Source organism: Diabrotica undecimpunctata, chromosome 7, assembly GCF_040954645.1.
Source record: "Diabrotica undecimpunctata isolate CICGRU chromosome 7, icDiaUnde3, whole genome shotgun sequence".
Lineage (NCBI taxonomy): Eukaryota > Metazoa > Arthropoda > Insecta > Coleoptera > Chrysomelidae > Diabrotica > Diabrotica undecimpunctata.
Window position 1 is genome coordinate 21,101,269 of NC_092809.1, and position 19,458 is coordinate 21,120,726.

Genomic DNA, 19,458 nt, shown 5'->3' on the forward strand with positions numbered 1-19,458 from the left:
ACAAAAATAAAAACGAAATGTCAACTGTCAAAGTAAACGTGGTTCAAATATAAATTCCAATCCAACCTATTTTTTTTGTGGAATATTATTAATCAATGTTACAAATATTTCTAAATAAAATATTATATAAATAATTAAAAATATGTCTCACGACGCCGATAATCTAAATGAAATTGTGGAAGAATTTCAACAGTTAACTCATAAACCAGAAAGGTTTTTAAAGTATGTATAATGTTCTATTTGGTCCTTGTTAATGTTGATAATCATAGTTTAATATTTAGTAATTAAGACAATTGCACTTATTTTTTAGCTCCGAAGCTGATGTGCCAGAATGTATAAAAGTTAATCTTAAAAAATTTTATGACTTCTCAAAGTCACAGGAGAAGAAATTAAATAATTCGAAAGGTTTACCACAATTACTCATTAATGGTTTCGATATTGAACAAATATGGCAAGAAATTGAACTTCAAAATAGTAGTGTTTTATCAAAATCTCTTAGCAACCTTCCAAAATATATTATCAATAGGGATAACTTAGTATTTTCAAATTTAGTTAATGAAGAAGTGAGCTATGATGATGATGGAGATGAGATAGATGATGATAAAGATCAGTCAAAAACTAAAATAGAGGATAAAGATGACTCTGGAAATGTATCAGATGATGATCTTTCAGAAAAAGAAGATGTGAGTAACGAAGAAGAAATGGAAGTGGATAATATTGAAAATGGAAATGTATATACCTCTAGGAAGAAGTCTGTTGTTGATGATGAATTCTTTAAACTAGATGAAATGGAAAATTTTTTAAATTCAGAAGAAAAAAAAGATCTTGACAATTCAAGTAAAAAACCAAAACAAATTGAAGGAGAAGAAGAATCAGATTCAGATGATGAAGGTAAATCTTTAAATCTTTATATGTTATTAGTTCTTTAACCCTTAATTGCTAAGGTGAAAAAATATTACGCAAACAGTAAGTTATTATAGACTGTCCAACTGGCATATTTAGAAAGCCATAAAAATGAAATTGTATAAGAAATTGTTTATATTATATACAAGATAACATGTACTAATAATATCGTTAGTGTGTTCAATTCTAAAAATATAAGTTTAGAAGTTATAGTTTATCAAAAATAAGAAATTGTTAGCCATGCTAAATTTTGATTCAGATTTACACATTTGTTTCACATCATGGAAAAAAGTGGAACAGTAGGTAGAACTGTAGACTACTGCGAAGCTTCATACTATGTTTTCTGATTTGAAACTAAATATATTTGTAGTTTAAATAATATATTTATCATTTAAAATAATTGTGAAAATAAGTAGGTATTTAATTAGTCAAGAAATAGATTGGGCCATGTCTTAAGGGACATATCTGTTATTAAGATACTGAGAAATTTTAAATCCACAATCAGACTTCATGTTACCAGTCAAGGATTAAAATGGGCATAATCTTTTTGGTCATTCTGTTTATGGGATAATGATTTCACTCTTGGTGGATTGGCAAAACAATTTGACAGGTGTAGCTTCAACAATATAGCCTCTGCCAACTTTCAAGAATTGGAACATCCTTTATTTTCTTAGTTTCCAATTTTTGTCTATATTTTGTTATTTCTTGATGAGTGAGTATAAATTTTGCCATGAGTTGGAACTTACTTATTTGAATTCATCTAATGTTATTGTAATTTTTTAGATAGTATCAATTTATTTGAAGAAGATGATTCAGATGAAGAAAATGATAAAACTAGAACTGCAAAATTTAAAGATTTCTTTAGAGCAAGTAATCCAGATGTCCAGAATAAGCCAAAGAGGAATAAATTTCTTGAAACGATGGATGATGAAGACGAAAATCAAGTAGTTAAATCTTCATTAGAACTAAGGCAAGAAAGGCTTCAAGAAAAAATTGCACAAATTGAAGAAAACGCTGTTAGTGAAAAACCTTGGACACTAAAAGGGGAGATTCTTGCTGAAAATAGGCCACAAAACTCATTGCTGGAGGAAATTGTAGAATTTGACTTAACTGCTAGACCAGGTATGTAAAAAATCATGATTTTGTACAGAAAATTTGTTGTATATACTTATTATCTCCATAAAGATAGTTTCAAATAATAATTTCCAACTTTTCCAGCACCTGTCATAACTGAAAACACCACAATGCAGCTAGAAGACATAATCAAACAAAGAATCAAAGACAAGGCTTTTGATAGTGTAGTTAGGAAAGAAAGACCTGTAGAAACACCTCTAGAATATAAGAAGAAACTATTGTTAGACCAAGAAAAGAGTAAACATTCATTAGCACAGATATATGAAAAGGAGTTTCTTGATCAACAAGCAGCATTGGGTGAGTTAATAATTTTTTTAATAAAAACTTTTATATGTAAGTAGTATAGTATATTTTAGGTTAAATATGTGGACAGGTACACAGTACTTTTGTCTATACCATCTCAATATTTTCTTTTGCAAATGACAGCCTCTTTGTTATCCATCTTATTTGTATGTTCCAACCAACCAGATAGGTAGTTCTTTTTTATTTGACTAAATATCCTTTTCATCCTGGCATACATTGCCTTAACACTCATAATAGAAACATGTTTTTATTTTTTAATCGACAAAGTAAAATAAAAAAACCTTGCCTGTAGGTTGTCATAAGTAGTGACTACCCTAATGTACTTTTGAGCAAAGAAGATTTATACACGAGTTAAGTTTATGGAAAGCACCAATCTATTTCTGTACTTTTTTTAAAACAAGGTATAAAAACCCTGCTCCACATAAATCTTCTTTTGGTGCCATTTTTCACAGTTTTCAACTAATTGGAATAGTTGTTCATTACTGCATATTCTTGTTCAATCATGAATATTCTTGGACCATGACATCTGCTTCCTCTTCTAATTCCTCTGCTTCCTTCAAATTCCTCTGCTGCCTACTATTTTACTGTTCATGATAAGCTAAATAATTCTGTATCAGTCTCTTTTTAGAACATGCCATAGGTATAAAGTTTTCTTATTTTAACAGTTTTCAATATTTAGCAAACAACATTTGCTCTATTTAACCAAGCTTCAATAGTCTGCATCTATGTCCAGGATATTTGGAGCATTCTTGTATCTCAAATGCCTCTAGTCGATTGATGGCATCAGCCTTCAGAGATCAAGTCTCAGTACCATTTAATAAAATTGACAAAATATAGCATTTGGTCATTCTTTGATGAAATTTTAGCTATAGCTTTAGCTAGTTGGTCCGTAATATAGCATCCCAGATATTTAAAGTAACTATCTCAATGATTTGTTGATCTATCTGTAGGGAATCATTTGCAAGCATTAGGGAAGCAATTTTGTTTTACAAGCATTCATTTTTAGACCCATTTTTCTTACTGTAATGTTTATGCTATCCAATGACTCGTGAAGGCCATGGAGATTATCGTGTAAGTGTTGTCAGCATATCTAAGATTATTAATCATTTCACCATTGATTTTCACTCCCTAGCTTTTATCTTGCCAGGCCTGTATGAAAATTATATCCAAGTATATATTAAATAACAGCAGGGGTAGAATGCATTCCTGTCTGACATAAATATGTAGTTGGAAGTGCTAGCCAGAGCCTTTTAGCTACATTGTTCAGAATAGGCTTCCCAGATAATTCTGCCCAAAATTTTGTGATACACTAGTGGCCAAAATTCTGGAAACTTTTCAAAAATTTTAGTTTTGTTATCAGCATTCCTCTATTTCACAAGACTTATGTTATTTATAAGTTATCTATAATTTTATTACATCGTTTTATGCTTCTACTTAATATTTAACATCTATTTGAAGGGGGAAAATCCTCTAAAAATTTAAAAATAAATAAAACAACAGCCGTTAGCTATTAGTAGATATATTTAAAAAAAAATGGTACAATGATTATTATCAACAAAATTAGTATTTGATAGGATAACCTTTGTTTTTTAGGACAGACCCAATTCTGTGAGGCATGGAGTTGACGAGACGAACCAAATCTTCTGGTGTAATAACTCTAAACCAGTTTTGAATACTGGCTTCTATCAGTTCTCTCTTGTTGCTTGGGTTTCGGCGTGATACTAAGACTTTCAGCCTTGACCATAAATTTTCTATTGGATTTAGATCGGGACTATTTCCAGGCCAAGGCAGAACAGTAACATCATGGTTTCTCAACCATTCCATGGAAGTCTTAGCCGTATGACAAGGAGCTCTATCCTGCTGGAAGATGCATTGTTGGGCATCCCCTTCGAACAAATCTCTGATAGTCTGCAGCAGTTTGGCTTGCAGTATCTCTTCCTGATATTTTTTTGCATTAATATTGCCCTCTATTACTGTTAAACGTCCAACTCCATTAGTTTTCATGCAAGCCCATACCATGACACTCACAGCATGCTTCATAGTGACCATAGTACACTGGGGCAAAAGGTCTTCTCCCGGTCGGCGGCGAACAAACTTCACTCCGTCACTCCCAAAGATCGAGATTTTGGTTTCATCACTCCAAATTACTTTACTCCATTGTTCTTCTGTCCATCCTCAGTGTGCCAAAGCCCAATCAATGAGTTTTTGCCTCTGTTTTTTGTTTAGGAACGGCTTCTTCCTAGGAATTCATGCTCGCAATCCATTTTCACACAACTTTCTTCTGATAGTGCGGTCCGATATTTGTAATCTAGTTGATTTGACAATACCGTTAATATCTTTTGCGGATCTGCGACGATCTTATAAAGAAAGTCGGCATATTTTACGCACATCGTAGTGACTAACTTTGGGTTTTCTGCCAGATCTTTTTGCTGATTTTGTCGTTCCACGTTTGCAAACTTTCATTACACCTGATTTTGTGGCGCCACCACCCAATTTGTTTGCTATTTCTTAATAAGTGTAACCTTCTTCTCAAAGGATAATTGCTTTGGCTCTCTTTCCTGGCGACCAGTCAACACGTTTTGGGTTTCTGGTTGCCATTTTCGTTGAATCGACGCTGATGAATTCCTCTCCGACAATTAAACAATATCACCTTAGTAACAACTACCTGATGTCACTAATAAACACTGAAAGCCGCACGAAACTGTACTAAAGGCCACCTAACCGCTTCCAGTTGGGTTCTTGACTGACTAGCAAAACCCTGACGCAATACAGTATTGCCAATGTTGCTATTCACAAATCTCGGATTTTCGTCGTTTCGCTTGAATCTGGTTCCATATTTTATTAAATAATGATGTTAATAAAAAAAGAGTGAGACATACATAAAATATTATGCGGGAATATAAAACAATAAAATAAAAATATAATTGTAATGGTAAACTATATAAAGCATGATCATGAGACAAGTCTTGCTAAAAAAACGATAATTTTTGTAAAGTTTCCAGAATTTTGGCCACTAGTGTACTCATTCTGGCAAATGTTTTTTTTTTTTCTCACAATGTCTTAAAAATTCCTACGAACCATTACCTCCCTCGACCAAAGGTTAACAAATTCTGGCTAGAAGAACAAACCAATCAGATTATCACAAGTAATAATCTGATTGGTTTGATTCACGTAGGTTTTTTGAAGAGGTGTTTTTGCCATATCTGTCTCCATCTACCTGAAATACCCAACAGCCTTTGACTAGAAACTGAAATAAGAATCAGAATAGCTCAATGAAGATGCATATTGATTGTTAAATTGATTTCTGAACCTATAGTCTTATCAAATATCTTGTGAGAATAAGACAGAAATTATAAAATAAACTGTTTTGTTTTTCAAAGTGGAAGCAGTTTTCAAAGTTCAAAAATGGTATATTGCAAATGGTTTTTTTCGGAAATATCAAATTCCCAATAATTGAAAATACTAAATACCTTCACACTGTTATAGAGATATTTTTTTTTAATTTTGATATTTTGTTTCAAAGTTATTGGCTCGCTTGACTTCTGCTGCATTATTGAGATTATTTGTAGTAGATTTGCTGTTTTGGGTGTTTTAAGTTCAAATTTTTATGCTGGAAAACACGAGAAACATTATAGAATACACCTATCCAATGAGTGTATTGTATTTTTTTCTTTTATCTACCATATGATTTTTCAGATCCCGCTAATGCAGATAAAGAAGAAGAAGAGCCTCGTTTACACAAAGACATTAAAATTTTGTTAAGAGATCTTTTTAATAAACTAGATGCACTTTCCAATTTCCATTTCACACCAAAACCAGCTCTACCTGAGATGAGAGTAGTAAATAATATGCCAGCAATTACTATGGAAGAAGTTGCTCCTGTAACTGCTACTGAAGCTTCTTTGTTGGCACCAGAAGAAATTAGAAATAAAACAAAAGGAGATATTTTAGGTATGTAGAACTCTTTCACATTTTGTCCCACATGAGACAATAATATCTAATAATAGTAGTACAAAACTGAATCTATAATTTGCCTGTAATCAATCACGACTGGAGAGACTTTTGATAGCTGCAATAACATATAGTTTTTTTGCTTTATTACTACGGTGATATGATACAGTGTTTGTTAAAGTTGAACTTCTCTTTTATCAATTATTTCTGCTGTTATCGAATTTTCACTTGGTGCTTTATTTTTTCTGAACCATTTTATAAAATCATTAATTCTTGCCTAGTCAGTGTTGCATTAGTATATGTTGTGGTACCTTCTTTCTCACACTCATTGATTATGTATTAAATATAGAATTAGCGGGTTAATTAATTAAGCAATAAAAAATGAAATCACTTACATGAAAATAATGGCAGCAGTAGATCACACCGTCTGAGAAGAAGTGTCGTTTCTGTGGTCGTTAATGCGATTAAATGTTAAACAAGAAATTGTTAAATGTGCGAAATTTAAATAATCGTTAAGTTTGCTGAAATTTTTTAATTTTCTGTGCAATTTTTTTATATTTTCTTTCCGTAAGAGCCTTCTACACAGAATTAGACGACTTAAAAAAAAAATGAATGAAATCTTTCTTAAATTATAGCCTAACACAGATAAATAACGATTCATTTTTATGTAATAAATATATCATAAGCATTTTAATTTATCATATCATTTTATAATATTTATCAGTAACACTTTTTAATAATCATTTTTGTTTTAGGCGCATCTGAAAAATCTAAAACTGACAAAAAACGCGAGAGAAGGAAAAAGAAATTGAAACAGAAGCATCATATCAAAACTATTAATAAAAATTTGATATCTAAAGGCAAGAGTAAAGGCAAGAAGACTGATTTAAATGTCCTTAAACACAGAAATACACAGAAGGTAAGTAAAATTATGTACTCACAGAAAATTTTGCATATTTTATTTTCGATCTTTATTTTTTTTAAACTGTTGTGATTCTTATTACAAAATATTATTCATGTGATTATTTTACATATTTTTGCAATTTATTGCTGTACTGGACAGAGTATCAAGTATCTCAGCAGTAATAACAATGAGAGCTGGGATCCAAGCATAGAAATTAAAAGCCTAATAGAACAAGTCCGATCTGCATTTCTAAAAATGAGGAATGTACTTTGCAGCCATGATCTTAGTATTGTCCGTCACATTAGAATGACGTATCGCTATATCATTCCAGTGCTATTGTATGAAGTGGAAGCATGGAAGTGAGACTATACTTAAACATTTGGAAGTCATTGAAATGGCTTAAACCACCTACACTTTGATCTGACGACATCAGGTCCAGGCGTATCACCAAAAATTGGCAACAAAGAGCATAAAATCGTAAAGAATGGAGAAGTTTAAGGGAGGTTTATGTCCAGCAGTGGACGTGATAAATGAAGGCTGGATAATGATGATGACTATATCTTCTTTGATACATTGGTAATCTGCTATCTTACTTTTCTGTGGTTTTTTCTTTGCTAGTGTATTTGCTTTTTCATGTCAGAACTCTCTAATTAGAAAATGAAGAATAATCAGGAATAATGGGAGTGTATATTCATTAGTTTTTATTAAAAGCTTTCCGCTTTTAAATTCTCCTTTCCAGCCACTTACAATCGAAGTCATAATTTGTCCATCGCCAAAATTTATTACATATTACATTTAGTAAATAGTTAGGGCAGGGTTCAGGGACGTTTAGGGTCAGGAATACAAAATCGTAATGAACCAGTTCAATTTGTACCCTCTGTATGAGATGCCACTGGACAGGAAGCTTGAGGTTACCCGAGAGCTGTTTCCACCCGGCCATTGGCATGGAGTGCAGTGGGACGCCGAAGCTGAGCGAGCTGTACCTTTTACCGTAGACGAACTCAACGAAGCGTTGAGTGCCTTAAAGACACGAAAGGCTCCGGAAGTCGATGGAATACCACCAGAAACGGTGAAACGCATTGGCAGTATGGAGCCGACGTGGCTTTTGGAACACATGAATGTACTGCTTGAAACTCAGCGATTTCCGGCAAATTGGAAGATCTCGAGGCTCGTGCTATTCTCAAAGGGGATACTTCGGGTAGGGGGGCGACGCGAAGGGAGGCACGGTGCTCAGGAGCAAGATAAGGCAGAATGAGAAGGGACGAGATTGAACATGAAGAGGGAGGAACAGAGGGAGAGAAGAATTCGGTCGTATGGAGAAAGTGCTAGAGAGATCGGGTGAATGCCGTGCCGATGTTGTGTCCCAATCAGGGTGATCCGGTCGGTAATTCACCGCGGAGGAGGGTCTTTTTTTAGCAGGTAGGTCTCTGGCATTGACGGCGATGGTGTCCGAACAACCTTTGCGAGCGCTTTCGGATATCATCGTGGCCACGCTGGAGGAATCCTGCATAACCGAGGCTGGAAGGCGGTTCTGCCCACCTTCTAGGAGCGAGGTATGTTTCGAACATTTGGACCACCTCCTCTCATAAAAGAAGAAAAAAAAAAGACAGGATTCAGTGAGCAGAGTATATGACTTCTTATTAATAGCTGAAATACACTTAATATCGCAAATTTCTTGAATTAAAAAAGAAGAATAATCATGACTAATGGAAGTGTATATTCATTAATTTTTATTAAAAAGTTTGTATTTATACATTTCTCAAGAATTGGAAGTGGATATTATGAAAATGTGTATTTTATTTTTTGTTCATAAGGTCAAATAGAAAAATGGAGTGATATAAATAAAGATTTATTTTTACTTCGTATTTACATACAGATGAACCGAAAGAAAGAAATTCTTTAAGAAAAAAAAAAATAGAAAATAAACAAAAATTGTAAAATTAACAACCTAAAATTTCTATTCCTGCTCAATTTCTAATATTCCGAAAAGAAAAATTAATAGTGTGTGGGTCCACCTCTGTGTCGCCTTAGTGTTCTAACTCTATTTGGAAGACCTCTTATTAAATTATTGATGAACTTCTGCAGTATACATTCCCAAATCGAGCGTAATGTATTGGCCGACTGATCTAAGGTTTAGGGCGGTTGAAGGAGCCTGTTTTGTTGCCTAGACATTTCGGCTCAAACATGTTCAATGCAATTCATATCAGGTAAACACGGTGGCCACTCCATTCTTGTAATGCCATGAGCTTCTATACACTCGTTGACAATTCTGGCACGGTGAGGGCGAGCATTATCATCAATCAGAACAAATTCGCCTATTGCACCAAAAAATGGAACAACTATTGGTACTATGACTCTGTCTCGATATCGTGTAGCAGTCATTGTCTCATTAATTAAGACGACTAAGTCCGTGCGACCGTCAAAACATATGCCTCCCCACACGCAAACGGATCCACCTCCAAAAAGAGTGGTTGGGACTCTCAGATTTTCATTATCACGATGTCCTCTTTCCCTCCACACCAATATTCGGCCATCATTCGTATACAAACGAAATCTGGACTCGTCAGTAAAGAGACAATTCCTCCAATTTTCGAAATTCCACTGATAGTGTTCTATCGCCCAGCGAAATCTGCATGCACGCTGCTCCTTAGTTTGTCGTGGATGGGTAGCGCGCCGTCTAGCCTTTAAATTGAATGCATGTAACCATCCTCTGACAATTTGACTGGAAATCGCTCGTCCAGTAGCACGCCTGAAGATACTGTTAATTCTGGAAGCCGTGAATGTTGGGTTTCTTCTTGCCGCCAGAACTACAAAACGGTCTTGGCGACGAGTTGTATATCGTTCTCTTCTTCCTCCATGCCTGTATGTTGCAGATCCAGTTGCAACATACCGATTCCATGCACGACTTATCACACTTTGCGACACATTTAGCCTCATAGCAACCTCTTGTTAAGTTATGCCTTGTTGGATCCAACGAACTAATTGCTCGAGCTGCACTTGTTTTAAACGTCTTTGCGGCATAATGTTTTTGTGATAAATAGATTTCTTGACTTATTGACAACTGGTAAAGCCAATACAACCACTTTTATACGAATGATATATTCATGTTTGGAACAACATGTCCCTCTTTGTACGAGATAAGGGCCGATAAGAATAGGGAGAAAAAAACCACATGCAAAAAATATTGGCAATAAAGATAGCATATAGAGTATAGTACAGGCAATTATTTTAAAAATAGTTTTATATGTTAATTTTAGGAATTTTAAAATTATCCACTTCAATTGTTGAGTAGTGTAAATTTTATTATATAAACGACATTAAAATTTCAAAAGTAAACATTTAAACTTGTATTCTAATTGATATATATATATATATATATATATATATATATATATATATATATATATATATATATATATATATATATTAATTTTTTTTATATGAACTGCAAAATGTTAATTATTTTTGTACTTTTAAGTTACAATTAATATTGACTACGAGTACTTAAGTCAAAATTTGACCAACATAAAACAAAATTAATTACTAAATTGACTAGATTGTTAAGACTAAGTTATAATGAATACAGTGTATATTAGACTCGAAATTCGGCTAGATAATTTACACCGAAAATAACAAAACTCAGTTTGGCAACATTGTGTGAAGAACAAGTATTCTCGAATATCAATCAGTTTTAAAATTATAAATTATTTTCTTACAATGTTTTATCAATTCTGCGCCAATTAAAATAAAAAAGTTATGATTTTGAATAGAAAAGCATGTATATGTACATTATCCCTGTTATATCAAAATTGAAAAATCCGGAAAGTCATATAAATATCAATTATAAAAATATATTAAACGGATATAATCGATATAATTTAATATTTCGCTTACGTTCTACATAGTCGCCCTGTAAATCTTCTAATTGATAAAAATCTTCTATTACTTCTTCAACCTCATGCTCGGAATTATTATTCTCCCAAGGACTCCACATTTTAAAAGTAATATATCTACGTAATGTTTTTTTCACAGGCTAAGTTTGAAACTGAGTAACGTTAATTCTTGTTCACAACTGTTTGCAGTGATAAATGATAAAATAAAAACGTGGTATATCTATCACTGACACACTTTCGTATTCGGGTAATAATTCGGGTTATTAGCAGACTAAACATTATTCTTTTTTAGTAAATCGTCGTCTATACAAATAATTATGCTCGTAAAAGTTATTGTGAGTATTAGTCCGGAACTTTTTATTTCCATTCATCGCTGTTATCGGTAATATGACTCAGGGATTAAAAGATTAAATAACGTCTACACATTCTGAGCGAAATCCGTTTGTACTATACCAATATATCCGCATACGTAATAGTATTGATTATTGCAAAAAAATCTTTTTTTTTTTTCAGATGGATGAAAGCAGTACGAAAAGTATCAAGTCTTCGAAAGCATTCTTCACACAACTACAAGAACAAGCACAAGCCCATATTAATAAAAAAGTTCAGGGATCAGGGAAAAAGAAAAACACAAACAAATTGAATGCGAGAAAATTGAAATTGTAGTTTTTGTTTTTTGTTGTTTTATTTTTTTAAAACTATGTATATAAGATAAGTAATACAGCGGTTTTGTTTAGTATATTGCTATTTTGTTTTTATTTTTTGTGCGAAAATTGTTTTGTTTATATACACACACACAAATACACACAAAACTGGGGTTGTGTGTGAAGCTTCCGCTACGAGTTTGATGTATGTTGACGTGGATATGATAATCTGCATGTCACAAGATTTGGTTTGAACTCATCATCATCATCATCACGTAGCGCTACAACCCTGGGTGGGTCTTGGCTGACTATACAACTTTTTCCAATGTGTTCGGTCTTCCATCAACCTAGGGTCAGATGGAATATTCATTTTCCGGAGATCTGCTTGGATGTTATCTCTCCATCGCATTCTGGGACGTCCGAGTGATCTTTTGCCTGTGGGAATCTCCTCCCATATCAGTTTTACAAGTCTCTCGTTATGTAGTCTGTGCACGTGGCTTGCCCATCTTAGTCGCTGTGATTTAATTTCTTGGACAATATCGGCGTCATTATAGAGTGCTTTTAATTCGATATTGGTTCCGATCTTATACTGGTTTCTGGTGATGTCATGGTGAGGTCCGAAAGTATTTTTCGTTCAAAGCGTCTGAGCTTTTCTTCGTTTGCTTTGGTCATGGTCCACGTTTCGCATCCGTATAGTATTACAGGTCTGACGATGGATTTATAAGTTTTGATCTTTGAACTTCTTGTAAGATTTTTTAATTTTATGAGCTTATCCAGTGCGAATAGACAGCGGTTTGCAGATTGGATTCTGTCTTTTATTTCTTCAGTAACATCGTTGTCAGCTGTGATTACGGCCCACAGATACTTAAAACGTTGTACTCATTCGAAATTGAAGGTGTTGACCGTCACATTTTGTCCTATTCTGTCTCTTCGTGTCGTTCTATTTATACACATATATTTCGTCTTCTCTTCATTAATCTTCAGCCCTACTTCACTTGTTGCTCCTTCCACCTTGTTGAAGATGTCTTTCGTGGATAGGATGGAGTCTGCAACGAGATCTATGACATCTGCATATGCGAGTATTAGCTTGGGACCTTGAACCGATAGCAATTCTTTTTTTATTTCGGCCGACCTCATGGCTTTCTCTAATACACGGTTAAAAAGTAGTGGAGATAACGCATCACCCTGTTTGAGTCCACTGTTGATTTCAAAGCTGCCAGACATTTTATTATTTACACGTACTTTAGATTTTCCATCCTCTATACAGACTTTGGTCATGCGAATGAGTTTCTTTGGTATTGAGAACTCCGCCATGGCATTTCATACTTGGCTTCTTTCTACGCTGTCATATGCCTGTCGAAAGTCTATGAAAAGATTGTGTATGGGTCTGTTACACTCCCATCCCTTTTCTAGAAGTTGTCTCAGCGTGAATAGTTGATCTATTGTTGATATGTTTGCCCTAAAACCGGCTTGATATTCGCCTAGGACATTTTCAGCATAAGGGATTAGAACCAATTCCATCCATACACTGAGACACAATCAAGGCCGTATGATAATCGACTGTAAAGAAGTAACTGAAGAATGGAAAGAGTATTTTAGGGACCTTCTAAATATCATACAGGAAGAACAGCACAAAGAAGAGATCTATATCACAGCGGACATGCCTGTCAAAAATCCCTCCTTTGAAGAAACCCAAAATATGGGGGAGACGCATTACATCGCCAAATCCACCAGCTAATAACGCACATATCGTTAGAAGAAAGGATACCAGCACGGTGGAAGGAAAACATAATAGTGACCATCCACAAAAAAGGGACAAACCAAAATTATAGAGAATTATAGAGGAATTTCACTCCTAAACACGGCATATAAAACTCTCTCAAACATCATTCTTTGATTTGAACTGGCTAATTAATAATGTTAAACGTCTTAATGCTGCTGGACTCAAATTTTTTCTTACATATTTTGAACCAGTATTCAGTAGAAATAGATGAGTGACCTTTAACTTAGAGTATTCTTTTTGTTATAATAAGATTTTATCCCTGTGTATACCGTAATGATGTATTAAAACATAACTTAAGCCTCAGAATAGAAGCCGAGAGAAATGGCATTAAACATCAAACATAAAGAAAACTAAAGAAGCTCTCAACGGCGTATTATTGTGTAAACCCCACTACGATACTCGAAGGGTATTAAATGATGAACAAGAAATATTGCTTAAAAATTACGTAATACAATGCAACAAAATGTGTTACGGAAACTTACGAACTCTGTCTATATAACAAAATTCATATGCCTCATAAATGTGACGAAATGAAGTCTGCTGGACTTGACGGGCTTCATGGTTTCAGAAAGAGACATCCCGAACTCCAGAAGGTTTACAGGAAGATTTACAGTTTATCCAGGGTTACATCATTTAATCGTTGTAATGTGGATGCATTTTTTCGAAATTTAGATTAAGTTTTGAAGCATTTTCATGGATTTTCTGAAGGCATACGCATGTTCAATTTAGATGAAACAACTGTACAAAAGTCATCAACGATTCTTGCACCAAGGGGAGTAAAACAAACTAATAAAATCACAAGCAGCGAATGAGATATATTTGTTACAATGTGCTGCATTATAGTGTAACAGGTTCGTAAATTTTACAAAAGTATGACTTTCTACAATACTTAACCTTTCCCTAATATTTCAGGAACTGCATTACCCCCTGTCAGCGTTAAACGGAGCACCTGCTGTTACATTAGGACTTATCAAATCCTTTAGGATGGATGAACTCTGAATTATTTGTAGCTGCTATGCGGCATTTTATATATAAAACTCGAACAGTTCCAAAACAAATCCAATATTATTGATCTTGGATAATCATGAAAGCCACTTCTCTATTGAGACACTAAATTTAGCAAAAGACAACGGAGTTACCATGCCCACTTTACTGCCATATTATTTCAACAATACTTAGTGTTGCATTGTATGCTAGCTATAGTGCATCTTCTTCTTCATGTGCCTTGTCCGTTCCGAACGTTGGCAATCAACATGGCTATTCTGACTTTGTTTACGGCAGATCTGAATAGTTCAGCAGATGACAATCCGAACCATTGCCGCAAGTTTTGGAGCCACGAGTGTCTTCTCCTCCCTGGACCCCTTCTGCCTATAGTGCATAGTTAGATGAAATAAGAGGCCGCCATAGGTTTAAGCTCTCAGATTATCATTTAGTAGTTTAACTCACAGAAAAATTGATAATTGGTCAACTGTGACAGATTTCAGAGGTATACATACAGCTTAGGTGTTTAATAAAAAAAAATTCTATTAAAGCCATTAGCTACCTTGTTCTTGTCTCTCCTAACGCAGTCCACAGTTCTCCAAGGATATAATTCGATCCAACTTTTTTAACTTCCTTCTTCCTTCATTTTTTTATAGTGTTCCTCGCTGAAAAACTTCTTCCTTTGTTATTGTGTTATTTTATTCGTTAGTTCTACTACTTTTCTGTAAAATTCTTTGTTTAACAAAATGTGAAAGTATTTTTTCTATCGCGGTTTGACCCTATCAATAGTATTTTCGTCTCGGATGCATCTACTTAATATAATTAAAATCTTTCACTTTTTTATGTATGTTTCGATATTTCAATATATTCCCTTCACCCTATCATGCACCTATTAAGTTCTATTTTTATACTCTTCTGCTTTAGCTTTCCTTAGGTGAAAACAAAATGGGCTAAGCATATTGTCTCTAAGAAGGTCAGAACTCGAAGTTAAAATATTGTTCTGCAGCTTTCGGGTTGAAAATAATGTGTCAGACATAAAACCGATATTTTAGATATCTGGAACAATCTATTTGATACTGACATGTTGCAAATAATTTTTGATGGGACCAATACAAAACTAGAACCAGAAAAGCAGAAGTTAAGTCGCTATCGAGATATATACCCAACAAACATTGATGAAATTCGTACTCTTTTAGGTCTCATATCTTGCAGCTGTAAGAAAGGTAAGTCACCTTAATACAACAGACTTGTGGAAAACGGACGGCACTGGTATAGATGTTTTTCGACTAACAATGAACATCACGAGATTCAGAAATTTACTAAGGTACATGCCAACTGATGATAGAGTTAGTTTAGATAAGTTAGCGCCAATAAGAGATCTTATTACCAAGTGGAACGAAAATCAGAAAAAATGTTTCTCTCATTCGCAATACCCAATACGTAACCGTGGACAAAAAGTTGGAGGCTTTTTAGGACGGTGCTCATTCCGCCAGTACATACCAAGCATTTGCACTATCTAATGCGAAGTTATTTTATACCAATAACATGGAAGTATACGTTTACAAAGACCAGGTGGGTGGTCCATCGTATCTAGACACTAGTACCAAGGCAGTGGCCGAACGGGCCTGTCAACATATCTAAGGATCTAAGAGAAATGTTACCACCGACAATTGGTACACCAGCGTTGATCTTGGTATATGCTTGAAGGTAAATGGTTTAACTCTCTTGGGAACAATAAAAGTGAATAAAAGAGAAATTCCTGCATATTTCTCTAACAATCAAGGACGATCTCTTGGCTCTAGTACATTTGGGTTTGGTTCAAGAGGAACACTAGTGTCATATAAACCAAAAAAAAAACAAAAACGTTCTGTTATATTCCACTACGCACCATGGGGACGATATTGATCCTGTAACTGGAAAACCGGAATTATATTAGCATATAACAACACAAAAAGCGGTGTTGATACCGTAGATAAATTATGCGCACAATATGATGAGGCACGTTGTAGTAGAAGATGGCCTATGGTTGTTTTGTACAGCCTTTTAAATGTTTACAGCAATAAATTCCTTTGTTATTTACAATTGTGACATACAAATTCCAAAATTATATAACAAAATAAAATGGTATTAATACATTTAAACATCAAGGAATTACCATCTTTTAGATTTGTGCGAAATTTCCCCCCGATCAGTCAAATATTTTATTTAAGTTATTTAATTTGTTTATCCCTGAGGCTAATTATTTAAACTATTGAGCTTGCCCTATGCATGATGCTAGACACATTCAGCAAATTTCATAGGATTCTTTAAGACTTAGACTATCTCAGAAGTTACATGCATATTGAGTTTTCATCGAAATTATTTACAAAATAAACGTTTGAAAAAGGGGTATGTTTTTTACTTATAAACAATTGTAATAACTTCTATATTTTTCAAGCTACAGACTTGTACGTACAACCATTGGATAGCTGGCAAAAAAGCTCACATTAAAAAATAAAAAACCTTCTATGACCAATAGGAACGAAGTTAGTGACTATTTTTAAAAAAATCATCTCCATTGTTTATAAACATTAAGAAGTAAAATTTGCACAAATTTTGAATGAAAATCTAAACTTTATATTGAAACTTATAGCTATAAAATTTATCTAATTTTTAGAAACGACGGTACTTTCGAAAGATCGACATAGGAAAGTGGAGAGGATATCTCTGTTTCAGCTCCGTTTTTTTTTTCGGCATCAGAACTTCAAATTGCAACACGTAGGAAAAATTTACATTATCTTGGCTTCCTTTGCAGCTGCAAGCCTCTTTTTTTATTCTGGGGTAGCTCGTCGAAATATGAATACCTACATAGTTTTCACTGGCCGGAAAATATGGGAAAACTCGGAAAAATTGAGTCCATTTGAAATTCACCCTAAATACTTACTTTTTTTTTAATTTGCTCGAATAGTCTGTCGCAGTATTAATAATGATGACATAATTTTCACCCCCCATAAATCTCGGAAAATCCCGGAAAATCAACATATGTTTTTTCATTTTATATCAATGATGTAATAATACTTATATATTTTATAAATTAAATTTCAGGTAATTTTTTACACATTATATTATTATATTCCTTATATTAATTATAATTGTTTGTATTTTTATAATTAACAATATTGATTTTTATTCTGTTTTTCTTACAAATATGATATACAATATTAATCTAATCTGCCTTACTGCTTTGATAAACTAAGTCAATTTTTTCATCACTTGCCTTAGTAAATTTTGCAATGTTTTTCTTTATTTATTTTCTTTACAGACATTGGTTTAAAAGTTCAAATTTGGTTTATTTATTCGACTTCACTGTCAGGTCTGAACCTTTTTCTTCACTTATTAAGTCAGTCTTTCCATACATTAACATAATAATGGGCGATCTTAATGCCAAGGTGGGTCAAGGTAAGGTAGGAAAACAAGTAGGAAAATATGGGTTTGGAAACAGAAATGACAGAGGAGATCGATTGATTCAATTTTGCCAAAGTGAAGACTTCGTAATAACAAATACCTTTTTCAAATTACCTCCTCGATGGTTATATACATGGACATCTCCACAACATACCAAAGAAAAAATAGTGAGAAATCAAATAAACTACATTATGATAGCAAGGAGGTATCATAATGCTGTTAAATGTACTAAGACGTACCCAGGAGCTGATATAGGCTCAGATCATAACCCGGTAGTTACTGTGATAGAGGCGAGACCAAAAAAGATTAGAAGACCACACAGAAAGGCACTAGATTTAAATAAACTTAGAAACAAAAATATACGACAAGAAACAGGAGAAGAAATAAATGAAAACCTCCGTTCAGTGCAGCAACAAATTAACGATACAAACAACGTTAACCAAAAATTAAAGTACATAAATACAGCTATACAAACAGCAGGAAAGAAACATCTTACAAAAACAACAACAAAGAATAAGGGGTGGATGACATAAGATATACTAGACTTGCTGGAACAAAGAGGAAAGATGAAGAATTACCCAGACAAACACAAAGCAATAAATAAACACATAAAAAAGAGAATAAAAGAAGCCAAAGAGGAGTGGATTAAAGAACAATGTGAAGAAATGCAAACCTATGAGAAAAAGTACGATGCGTTCAATAAGCACAAAAAAGTAAAAGAGATAACAGGAAGCATAAAGAAATGCCAAATAGGTAAACTTAAAGACAAAGATAGAAATCTTATTGTAGATCTAGAGAATAAAATAAAAAGATGGACAGAATACCTGAATGAATTATTTGAAGACGATAGAAACAACTTAACTCAGATAATCAATGCAACTGGGCCAGATATATTGAAAGAAGAAGTAGAATACGCAATAAGAACGCTAAAAATGGAAAAACAAATGGACCTGATGAAATTCCTACAGAACTGCTGAAGCTTTTGAATGATAAATCCGTAACCATAATATTAAATTTTGCAGCGAGGAGCTAAAACAGTTTCCCCTCCACTTTCCTATGTCGATCTTTCGAAAGTAACTTCGTTTCGAAAGGTTTTAAGTTTGGAAAAATTGGATGAATTTTATAGCTATAAAATTCAATATAAAGTTTGGATTTTCGTTCAAAATTTGTGCAAATTTTACTTCTTAATGTTTATAAACAATGGAGATATAATTAACAAAAAAATTGTCGCTAACTTCGTTCCTATTGTTCATAGAACGTTTATTTTTTTTGTTAAATGTGAGTTTTTTTACCAGCTATCTAATGGTTGTACGTACAAGTCTGTAGCTTGAAAAATATAGAAGTTATTACAATTGTTTATAAGTAAAAAACATACCCCTTTTTCAAACGTTTATTTTGTAAATAATTTCGATGAAAACTCAATATTCATTTAACTTCTGAGATAGTATAAGTCTTAAAGAATCCTATGAAATTTGTTAAATGTGTCTAGCATCATTCATAGGGCAAGTTCAATGGTTT

General features: G+C 33.6%; 1 protein-coding gene across 1 annotated transcript; it reads left to right on the forward strand.

Moving 5' to 3' along the window:
* Nucleotides 1-13: 13 nt before the first annotated feature.
* LOC140445040 (U3 small nucleolar ribonucleoprotein protein MPP10) lies at nt 14-11,831 on the forward strand. The gene is made up of 7 exons (XM_072536828.1): nt 14-222; nt 311-891; nt 1,687-2,025; nt 2,122-2,334; nt 6,037-6,291; nt 7,047-7,210; nt 11,602-11,831. The coding sequence occupies exons 1-7, from the start codon at nt 143-145 to the stop codon at nt 11,752-11,754; spliced, it is 1,785 nt and encodes a 594-aa protein (XP_072392929.1). The 5' UTR covers nt 14-142; the 3' UTR covers nt 11,755-11,831.
* The last annotated feature ends 7,627 nt before the right edge of the window (nt 11,832-19,458 follow it).